General features: G+C 35.2%; 3 protein-coding genes across 10 annotated transcripts in view; 2 read left to right on the top strand and 1 right to left on the bottom strand.

The window, feature by feature from the left end:
• Nucleotides 1-12,022, bottom strand: part of LOC126768150 (tumor suppressor candidate 3) — a 534,937-nt gene that overhangs the window by 44,614 nt on the left and 478,301 nt on the right. The window contains exon 7 of one of the 2 annotated variants that reach the window (XM_050486089.1): nt 5,026-5,037. The exons of the other annotated variant lie outside the window; for it this stretch is intronic. The gene's annotated coding sequence lies outside the window, so the exon portion shown is untranslated. Of the gene's footprint in view, nt 1-5,025; nt 5,038-12,022 lie in introns of those variants that run through there. 2 annotated transcript variants of the gene reach the window in all.
• LOC126768130 (exocyst complex component 7) overlaps nt 1-12,022 on the top strand; it is a 287,887-nt gene that overhangs the window by 105,913 nt on the left and 169,952 nt on the right. The window lies entirely within an intron of this gene.
• The window catches only part of LOC126768132 (organic cation transporter protein-like), an 86,731-nt gene that overhangs the window by 72,954 nt on the left and 1,755 nt on the right, over nt 1-12,022 (top strand). For 3 of the 6 annotated variants that reach the window (XM_050486052.1, XM_050486054.1, XM_050486053.1), the window contains 4 exons: nt 5,190-5,289; nt 7,453-7,553; nt 10,871-11,022; nt 11,413-12,021. In XM_050486052.1, coding sequence (XP_050342009.1) covers nt 5,190-5,289; nt 7,453-7,553; nt 10,871-11,022; nt 11,413-12,021 — 962 coding nt within the window. Of the gene's footprint in view, nt 1-5,189; nt 5,290-7,452; nt 7,554-10,870; nt 11,023-11,412; nt 12,022 lie in introns of those variants that run through there. The other 3 variants (XM_050486056.1, XM_050486057.1, XM_050486055.1) reach the window with 2 other exon arrangements.

The following is a 12,022-nucleotide window of genomic DNA, read 5'->3' as shown; positions in this document are numbered from 1 at the left end:
TAGAGCTCATCGCCAAATGGGGTTCTGATAATCTTGTTGAGTTTAATGCCAAGAAAACACAGGTATGCGCTCTCACAGCGAAAAAGTCACCATTTTACCCTCATCCCTCCCTCTGTGGCATACCGCTGATGATACAAAGCAAAATCGCCATGCTGGGGATGGACGTTCGCTGCGACCTTAGTGCAAGGGATTACATCGAGGCTATTATAAAAACAGCTTCACGAAAACTCGGAGTTCTGAACAAGGTGCGGCGTTTTTTCACGCCACAACAACTGTGCCTGTTATACAAAACACAGGTACGGTCTTGCGTTGAATATTGCTCGCACCTTTGGGATGGCTCCGCTAAGTACCTACTGGAGGCCTTGGACCGGTTGCAGCGACGTGCAGTACGCATTATTGGCGACGTAAAGGTCACAAACACCCTTGAACCTTTACAATTGCGTCGCGAGATAGCAGCACTGAGCGCTTTCTATCGTCTGTATCACGGCGAGTGCTCTGAGGAATTATTCTCTCTAATTCCTGCTTCCCCTTCCTTCTTAAGTCCACGCGAGCTGGTTCTCGATATCACCGCCTAACTGTGACATCAATTCCATCGCGCACAAAGAAATTTGGCAACTCCTTTCTTTGTTGCACTACCAAAAAATGGAATTCCTTACCAGCTCACGTGTTCCCCTCCTCTTACAACCCGGGTTCCTTCAAACGAGGCGTGAAGAGGCATCTTGCGGGCCGGCAAGGCGGTGACGGCTAGTACAGAACATTCTTCCCGACTGTACTGGCCGTCGTCGCGTTTGGACTCTACTACCACTTACCATCAGGTGGAGTAGAGTCATTTGCCATCCCGGACATATAAAAAAAAAAAATGCGTGGACGCGTTTAAAAGCTGCGTGTCCAGCATAAGCTGAACCCTTTTTAATATGATTGATCATATATAGCGTTGATAAAGACCCCCGATAATAGTTTTACTCATATATTTTCCATGTACAGACAGCGATCAGTTTCATTTTTATTATATGTATAGATAAAAGTAAAAAAAATAAAAAATCTTAAATATGATTTAAGAATAAAATTCTGTACAATTCAGAGAATTTCTCAAATTTTCAGTTGTAATCATACTTCAGTTTTCAGTACAGTCTATTTTAGTACGTAATGTTAAATTATATTAGGACCTATCTGGTTTATCGGCGTGGAGGGCCGTAGCCTCCTTCTGTGAGACCGTCATGGTTCAGAAGGCGACGGCGGAGCGGGAACGGGAAAGGGCCGATCCTGCTCGGTGGAGACGACGACGGCCTCGTCTCGGCCTTCCCATAGCCCAGACGCCCGGGGCTTAAAAGATAGGGCGTAACCCTGGGGCCGTGGATGCGTGAGGTGGGGGCCTCACGTGTCCTATTTCAGACGGCCCTGTGGAGGACGGCAGCCATGATGGCTTCGCGCTGCCGTACGCATTAGCGAGGAGTGCGGGGGGGCGAAATTCGCCCCCTAATGAGAGCTCCGCCGAGCCACGAGTGGAGCAAAGCCCGTGCTTTGCTCCACTCGTGGCTCTCCCGTGAGAGGCCGCGGATGCGTTATATCAACACGATCCCGCAGCCTCTCCGATCCGTGCTGAGGACGGCCATCGCAGTGGTTTTAGTGGGTAAGAATCCCAGCTAACCCGGTTTCACTCCCATAGGACCCGGGTACCTTTCTGATGGTTTCCACTGCAAGAAAAAAAGGACCTATCTGGTTTAAATTGCTATATTTCCTACTGTATGTTAATGAAATAAATATACAGACTCGTTGGTCTACTGGCTGCAGATCCCGAGGTCCTGGAATTGAATATTCTGAGATTTCAATTAAATATTTAAAATGAAATGTTTAACGTAAAACGTTCACTTCTTGATATAATTTGGGAATAATTTACAAAAATAATTAACCGAAACTGTTTGAAATGCTCCGCAATAGATAATTTATGTAGTTCACTGGATTTGGACGAAGCCCGGTGTAATCAAATACGTGTAATCAATTTGTATTATTCTCTTATAAATCATAGATCATTTGAAATATGATCACTAGTTTCAATCCGGGTATAAGTTAAAAAGATAAATGTCAAATATTGTGACGACGGATTTCAATTTTCGAATACAATGACAGTTGTTTTTTTATACGCGATAAGTAGGTCGCTTAACGGTCAATGGTCACTTATTTCCATTGACGATGTCAGAGGTCAGTGAATATATTTTATTTATTTATATATTGTTCGTGTATTGCTATTAAGCATGCGCATTAGATTAGCCTTGATGTCTCAGTGGTTACACAACGAGAAACAAGCACATAAGCGATGATTCCGTGTTCAAAGTTTGCCCAGAGAAGCACCGTTGATTTTTAACTTGTTTTTATAATTTATCGTGACGAAACCCAAATGTGGGAAATTAAAACGGTCACATGTATCCATCAACCCATATTGGAACAGCCTCGTGGATTAAGCTCCAAATTTCCACAAATAGGAGAGGAGGCCTTTGTCCAACAGTGGGACATTAATAGGCTATTAATTTACTTTTATGCGTTTTGATTATTTCGGACAAGTCGATATTAAAACTGTTCTTCATATATAAATTATTTCATATACTTATATAAAAAAGTATATAAATGTTTTAACTAAACTTTTAATCAAATGTCCTCCAGACCGATTTCGGCCACTGTGGCCAATCTCAAGAGAGATTAGTCAACTGCACAAGAGATGTTATACCCTAATTTTTTTTTTTGTTTCTTTTTGGTGAATAAAGTTATTTATTATTATTATTATTATAGTGTACAAGTGTGTGCGCAAATACAGGCGCACTCTCTATTCCTTAACTCTCATAATCTGATGGTATGGAATTCCGACACGACCGGAAAGAGTTCATTCGCAGGACCAACTTCCACTTCCAACTTCCAGACCGGGTTGCTACTGAGAATTTTTTGACAGACACATTCAATAACTTTTAATTGGCCCTACCAGGGAATTGAACCTAGGACTTCCGGATCAGCGGCCTTATCTAGCTACTAGAAAAACGAGACAATCAAACCATTACACGGTAGGTGTAGCTACGTAACGTACGTGCAGTTTTAATAAGTAGATAAGATTATAATCGTCTCATATAACTCAACATTATGTTTTTACTAAGCTACAACTGATTATATATAAAATGTCATTACAGGAATAAAACGTACAGTTATAATTATAAGAAAGGTAAAAATTTGGAAGAGGTGTAGTGCTGCACTAAGAAATAATTTAGCCTCAATTTTCAACTCCAATCCAACTCTTATCGAACCGTTAAAACTGTGATTCTATTGAGGAAACCAAGAAATATAAATTATGCCATAAATATCTATTGACATTAGATAATTGTCTCGCACAGACAAATATTGTAATTAGTCTATCAATATGATTTTTTAAATACAACTGATGATTTGGTGATTACACGTCGATTTAAAAATAATATAATCAGTCTTATAAATGTGATTAAAAACTTCCATTATTTGATGTTCTTATTTTATTGGGCATATTCTTGGTGCAATTGGTGTTATCCTGGGTAGGTACTACCTAGTCATCACACATTGTACCGCCAAGCAGCAATATTTTGTATTAGTGTGTTCCAGTTTTGAGAGTGAGTGAGCTGAGTGAGGAGAGTGAGTGTAACTACAGGCACGAGGGGCATAACGTCTTAGTTCCTATGGTTGGATAGTTAATATTTTTTGCAGTGCCAATGTCAATGGGTGGTAGTGACGACTTACCATCAGGTGATCCATTGGCCAGAATGACACCTATTTACAATTGAAAATAAAACCATTGATATGCGAATATACTCGTTAGTTATAATTTACAAAATGTAATGTCATACAGAATTATAATGTTGCAAAAATAATATAGTTTTTTTTTTCATTTGAAAAGTTACCATTTACCAATCCATTAATGGAGTAGTCTTATTTTATTCTACCGTAAAACAGCAGTACTTGGTATTGTTGTGTTCCGGTTTGAAGGGTAGAATGAACCAGTGTAATTACAGACACAAGGGACATAACATCTTAGTTCCCAAGGTTGGTGGCACATTGTAAACGATGGTTAACATTTCTTTCAATGCCATGTCTATGGGCGTTGGTGTTCACTAACCATCAGGTGGCCCATTTGTTCGTCTGCCTACCTATTCTATAAAAAAAAATATGAGGGACTTTTGTACTCCGGTTTTCAATAGAAGGTCTTTATGAGCGTGTTTACTTTAACTTTTCACGGGTGATAATGTCTCGTGCTAGTTTATAGAAAATTAAAAATGTGATCAACTAGTTCTCAAAAGCTTAAAACAGGACAAAGATGGTGGAGTGTCACTTAATGTTTCGAATGTACACGTTAAAGATTAGCCCTTTCCGATAACGCTCTAATCCGAAGTGCGATGTCGTAAGACGCCATTAAGTTGATCTTCATTTCTAAGCTTCCCCCTTTCATTTTTAAGGCTCAATGCTCGACTCGAAATCCCTTACTGCTGGATCGAAAACATTTAAAAAAAGATGTTATTAACGCTGACGGAGAATATTTGATATTAAATAAGATTATTGATATAACGTGAGCCTGTGAATTTCCCACTGCTGGGTAAAGGCCTCTTCTCATTTTTTGAATAGAAGGATCGGAGCTTATTCCACTACGCTGCTCCAATGCGGGCTGGTGGAATACACATGTGGCAGATTTTCAGTGAAATTAGACACATGCAGGTTTCCTCACGATCTTTTCCTTCACCGAAGCAAGCAAGCAGGGCTTGCCCGGGTTTGAACCCACGATCATCGGTTAAGATTCACGCGTTCTAACCACTAGGCCATCTCGGCTCTTGATTGATATAATAATTGTAATTAAAAAAGCATGTGCAATTTGTGGTATAAGACTTCATCTGCTGTAAATGAAAAGACTTGTAGATTTTTGTTTAACAAGCTGCTCTACTGTTATTTGATGAATATATGGCAGTAGATAGCATATAATTAGGTTTTCTAACGGTATATTCCTTTCATTTCTGACCTGTAAAATTTTAAGTATTTGAAATATCAGCGCTATTTGCTATAGAACATTTTGTGATTTGTGATCCTCGTTTAATATTCAAATATAAATGTAATTTATATTTTAGTAAAAACAAATATTCTCTTTTCTGTTATTAAATATTCTCACTTCAATAATTATTTTTTAATTGCAGATGCAAAGATGACTTGGAAAGTTCACAGTCCTGTTCTGCTAATTCGACGCAAGTCTGTTCGGAGTGGCTGTACGATGATCCGGACAGTTTTGTAGCGTATGTATGTATACTATTAATAATAAATAATCAAAATTAAAACACAACGATAGTATAACGAACTTTTCAGATATACATTTTATATTTATTTTGTAAATGCCAATCAATGATACAATAAGATAAATATATAAGGTACAAATAAGATAGACAAATAATGTTTTTACAGCCTTATTATCGATCTTTGGGTGTTAAGTGAAACATTAATTTCTCTTTTCTGACATCAATGATTTGACATTCGAAAGAAGAAGGCATAGCATTGTTTAAATATGGTATATTAAAATGATTTTCTTAAATCATTTCAAACTGACTATTGTTATTATTTCCAATTCGAAATATTCAAAATTAAGTTTTCGTAATTGTTAATATTTTGAATCGGTGGTTATATAAATAATTATAGAACAATAATTTTAGAACAATTATTATTTAATTAAATATAAAAAAACGAAGTCATCCATTTGGCTTTATCTCATTTATTCGGAATCAGCGTAGTGTTTATTCCGCAATAAAAAAAGAATTAGGCGGAATTTTACGGTCATCCATCTGTCTCACGTGAACCTGCCCTCGTCATGCTTTTACTGGCAGGTTGTTTTCGAAAACCATAGCAATGGTTAGGTTAGACTAATGTGTTAGCTATATTCTACTCTTCATGGGGGAGGGTACGTGTCGACGGAGCTATCTTACCAGTCTTCAAGCTTGGAAGAGACGAACGCGATTCCCCTTCCGGTTGTGTTTTTTTTGGTGGCTCGCGCAGACCGGAGTACCGAATCGTAATCGGTATCATCCCAAAATTTTAAAATCGATTATTCTCGAAGATTTTCTCTGGAAAATAAAAGAAGGAACTATTAAACTCTGTCAGAGCATATGTGTATATACGCAATATTGATAAATTGAAACAAAAAACTCCAAGCATCGTATACAAAATAGAAGTAAAGATAAAAAAATAACAAGTATGATAAATGCTTCCCGAGACCTTGGCCTTATATATTTTGTTTCAATAATTATACAACTCCACCGATAATATCAAATAGTTGCTAACTTATTTGCTATGTGTAATTTGTAGGTAAAGAAAAGAGATAAGTTTTGTTTATTAATCCATGCATATTTGGGGATTGAAACTGGGGGTAAATAAATTATTGAGGATTTATACATTCTTATTTTTAAGTTAGTCATGATTAATTTTTATCTGGAATGTTTTGTTTACATAATAATAATGTGCGAATTAGTAGACGAAGTGTGCCAATTTTCAAAGCTCCGGTTTTGAAATTCGATTTCTTAATTTTTACGTAGTTTTTGTGTACGACGACCGCCGTTAGTCGTAACAAATTCGTCTACTTTATTTAAATAGCTAAGTTCCCGCAAAACAACTCGTATAAATAAGGTCGTTAAAGATTATTACATAAACCAATATATATGACCTCTACTAGACAAAATTTTCATTTGGCAAGTTTTTACTAGTAAAATTCACCCGTAATTACTACCCATGGGTAAATCTGGCAACTGAATGTTAAGCCAGTTCCAACCAACCCGAAATTTAATATAAATATTAGGTGTTCGTGGGAAGACAATCAGGTGTACAAGTTTTATTTGTTTTTTGGGATGATTTTTAAATTGACCAGTTAGCTTTTATCATAATACAATTTAAATGTTGACGAATTATATATAGTATTCATTAAAATAATCATATCTAACACATATTTATAATTTATTTAATTATAATTAAAATATTGATTAATTACGTCACATTAATTACGTACACAAGTACATGCATATTATCATATAAAAAACAATGCTGGATCGACAATAATTAACTTACCAGGCTGTTATATTTTAAACTTGTTTGCATTATTTTGATCTTTATTCAAAAAATATTATAATATTTAAAAAGTATGCTTAAAAGAATAATGTAATTATTTTATACATAAAATGATATACTAGCAACACAACAATTTGGTAGTCAGTCTAAAAAAGTACAACACAACTCCTAGTTAAATTAGCGGATTACGTCAACACTTGTCTTGATGGTGAAAAACATTGTGTGGTGTGGTGTTCATCTTGTCGTGCTTATGTGGTACAAGTTGACAGTGAACTCAGTGAAAAGATGGCAGACATTATTGGTACCGATGTTGTAATTCTAAATCGTCAACTTTCCTACAATTTTTAATGACAGTTTCAGCTGGCTTGTCATGAATGGAAGAGGACGTTGGTCGGAACTGTGCACAGTTTTGGATATATGTGCGGATTGCTTCTCGTTGGGCCCATGTCTGATCGGTAATTATTAGCACCAATTTTACCACTTACTAAATTATTATTATCATTTTTATATTATCTTTTAATTTCCACAGATCTGTTGTCCGTGCCTTCGTTGTATCTTGTTATCAGTTTATTGTTTATGTATGTGTTATTTTGTGTACCTGTATATTTTAATTTCCAGGCAGCTTTATAATATAAAATTGAGGATTTAGTTTTTTTACATCTTATTACGATTCTGATATTTGGCCAGCATAAATTAACTAATTAAATAGTTTTTCTGTTTATTATATTTTCATTCTTCTATCATATATTTACATTTTACTGATTAATACTCTTGGTCAAAGTGAAATCATCTCAGATCAAATCACTCTATAAGCCGATATGGTCTAGTGGTAAGAACGCGTGAATCTTAACCGATGATCGCGGGTTAAAACCCGGGCAAGCACCACTGAATTTTCATGTGCTTAATTTGTGTTTATAATTCATCTCGTGCTTAACGGTGAAGGAAAACATCGTGAGGAAACCTGCATGTGTCTATTTTCATTGAAATTCTGTCACATGTGTATTCTACCAACCCGCATTGGAGCAGCGTGGTGGAATAAGCTCCAAACCTTCTCCTCAAAAGGGAGAGGAGGCCTTAGCCCAGCAGTGGGACATTAACAGGCTGTTACTGATTAATACTCGTAATGCTAAAGGTCATTGAGACAGAAACTGATTGAATAATTATATTTACAAATAATCTAGGGCTTCCACTAGCATTTTTAATAGAACTGGTACGCTGATTTCTGCCGCTATCACATGCACAGATGCTACAGCATCGTAAGACGTGTGCTACACTGTCTTTTGATTTTAATACTATTCTTTCAACTATTAATCTATATACACGATTTTTTAAAAGTATACTATATATACTAATTATATCACAATAGTAATATCTAACGCTAGTTTTCAAAATATTACTATATACCTATCGCCCCTTAGTTTTAGCTCGTGCAAGGAACTGGTACAACAATAGCACATGAGATCAGGATCGAACTTGCGACTCGTGTCGCTTGGGAATTACCATTGGGCTATTAAAAGTTAAAATGGATGAAGATAAGTTCATAGTTTATAAACGAAATACAACATTGTTATTTTATGTATGAAACATCTCAACAGTAATTTTATTTCAGTGCCCATTCATTTACATATAATATTACGTTCAAAACGTGATTTAATAGTTATTATTTGAATGACGTAGTTATTTTATTGTTAACAGTAAAAAAACGTGTTAAGATAAAATCACGTTTTGCTACTAAAATTTAATATGGCTGTCCATCTTTAATGTAACATTGTAATATATAACACCAGAAACCAGATAATAATAATCGGACGTTTTAATTTTGTTTTTAAGTCTAAGAAACAACTATTTTATTTACATAAGAATTATATACATTAAATATATACAAATATAAAATAAAAGTAGGCTCCTATACAAACTCAGATTAGTACGACTGAATTTTCATGTGCTTAATTTGTGTTTATTATTCATCTCGTGCTTTACGGTGAAGGAAAACATCGTGAGGAAACCTGCATGTGTCTAATTTCACTGAAATTCTGCCACATGTGAATTCTACCAACCCGCATTGGAGCAGCGTGGTGGAATAAGCTCCAAACCTTCTCCTCAAAAAGAGGAGAGGAGGCTTTTAGCCCAGCAGTGGGACATTCACAGGCTGTTACGGTTACGGTTACGGATTCATCTCGTGCTCGGCGGTGAAGGAAAAAATTGCGAAGAAACCTCAAGCTGTCTAATTTTATTGAAATTCTGCCATATGTGTAACCACCAACCCACATTGGAACATCGTGGCGATAATACGCTCCAAAATCTTCTCCTCAAAATGGAGAAGAGGCCTTAGCCCAGCAGTGGGACATATACAGACACTAACTTTCTTTCTATTTTATAAATATCGTATCATCAGTAATAACTATAAGTCGCTTCTAATAAAATAGCACTTTAGATTTTTAATCGTAGTCGCACGACAAAACCAGTTTTTTTATAATATGAGAAGGCAGATGGGTCGATGCCTCCTGATAGTGAGTGGACACCGCCGCTCATAGGCATCGGCATTTTAAGAAATATTAACCATCCCAATATAGCACTAACCTTGCAAAATAAGATATAATGTCCCTTGTGTCTGTAGTTACGAGTACCCTTCCAACCGCAATATAACAATACTACGTATTGCTGTTTGGCGGTAGCAGTAATTTGTGATGAGTTGTGGTGATATTTACCCAGACGAGCTGGCACAAAGCCCTACTTAAAGTTAACTAGTAAAGTAGTTTGCTTACTGAACTAATGATGCAGGCAAAATTGTACAACATAAATACCAATACATTATTTAATATTTGTATATATTAATATTATTTACAGATAAGTCAAATATTAATATTTGATAAGTAACTACTTATGTTTATGTTTTAAAAACGAAAAAACATAAACGATATTAAATTTTACGATAGGGCAATTTATTTGTGTACTTTAAATTTAAAGCGTTTTTTGAAAATTACTCCTGTTACTCGACTGCATAGAGTCAGTAACTCTTTTGTATAAAAAAATGGAAATGGAATGGAAAATGTATACGGTTCTACAACAGGATCCCAGAAAGCGTTCAAAATGCCTGTTGCTAGTTGCCTTGTGCGCTACTAGTTATTAAACAATAATTGAATTTATGGATGGTATTACACCTTGGGAGTGAAACGATTTTTGTAAATGTCTATTTTTTTTACATTGAGAATATGTAAATAAAACATATGTAAAAAAACCCGCTGAATTTCTTTCGCTGGTTCTTCTCGGGGCTGGGTGTTTCTTTTCCAAACCGGTGGTAGTTTCCAATTTCACTATCAATAAGTAAGTGTAATGCTTCCATGTTGAATAAAGTATTTCGATTTTGAATGAAATTACATACAGTGTTTAAAAATTTTTTAAGAAATATTACGTGAAGTAATAGTTATAGCAAACTTATTAGCACTAATAACAGAGTTACACATTGCACGACATGACACTGAAAGTATTAAAATAAAGTTAAAGAAAACGCTGCGTAAGCAACCTGTAAATTACAAGAAATAATAAATAAATTATAATCATACAGTCATCCTAGCGATCCTGACCAGTTCATATACGAATTTTTAAATTCATGAAAAGTCTTATAACTAAACAAAAATATTTTCTGAAGAAAAGGATAAAAAAATAATTTTAAACAGCATTTCCGAATAGACTCATACTTATTTTTCCACTTGTTTTCTTGTTAGCAAAATGCTGTAGACTGCTTATAATAATATGTTTGCCCTTTTTATAGACTTGGAAGGAAGACTGCTGTAATTATAACAGGTATCTTGGGGGGATTTTTTGGTATTGTAAGGAGTTTCTCGATGTGGTACTGGTTCTATATTGCTATGGAATTCCTTGAAGCAGCCATAGGGGATTGTTGTTCTCCAATGTATGTACTTAGTAAGTTAATTTATTAACATCCTTTATGCATTGTATGTATTTTTGTCGAGCTCTATTTATGCATTAAGTGATTGGTTGGTATCGCAAATAATTGGTAACAACCGAAAACTATAAGTGAAAATTTATTAATATAAAAAGGTTGTACTACGGTTGTAGAGGTAATTGAAGACGAATTTTCTCTGTACCACCAGACAGTTGTAATTCTTTTAGTTAAGTTTTGAGTGCATTTTTTTTTGGTAAGTGGTCACTTTCGTTCATTAAAATTGGCAACAAACAACAACGCATTACTTACTATGGCACCTATTATGTGATATCTCTTGTGCCTTTATTTATCTCATTATTAAGAATTCTTCATTATTTTAAGTTTTATATAAATATTATTTTTTTCAGCGATTGAAATAGTTTCCACTAAGAAGCGACTTGTGTTTTACATGATGTGCGGTTTTGGATATTGCTTTGGCGGAATGGCGTTGTCTCTTTTTGCCTGGTTAACACCAAATTGGAGATGGTTTTTAAGAGCTATATATTTACCAACATTTTTATTTTTTACCTACATATATCTGCTCGATGAAAGTCCAAGATGGCTTCTGACTAAGGGACGGAAAGAAAAAGCTGTGGCTATCCTTGAAAAGGCAGCTAAAAAAAATAATATTGTTTTAGAAAAGGACGTTTTAGAAAAGTTATCTTGTGAAGTCAGCCCAGATGTTCCTTATAAACAATTATTAAAAGATACATTCAAATCTAGCAAATTAAGGAGAAGGTTTTTCGTATGTTTGGTTTGGTGGACAGCCTCTACATTCGTTAACTATGGAATGATCATTAATTCTGTATCTTTACAAGGGAATAAATATCTAAATTTCGCTCTGGTAGCATCTGTAGAAATTCCAGCAAACATAATAGTTACTTACATATTAATTAATTTTAAAAGGAAATTGCCATTGATGTTTTCGTTCTTTATTGGCGCCGTTTTGTGTTTGGCGCTTCCATTTATACCAGTTGG

Source organism: Nymphalis io, chromosome 4, assembly GCF_905147045.1.
Source record: "Nymphalis io chromosome 4, ilAglIoxx1.1, whole genome shotgun sequence".
Classification (NCBI taxonomy): Eukaryota; Metazoa; Arthropoda; class Insecta; order Lepidoptera; family Nymphalidae; genus Nymphalis; species Nymphalis io.
This window is presented reverse-complemented; position numbering and strand designations above follow the sequence as displayed.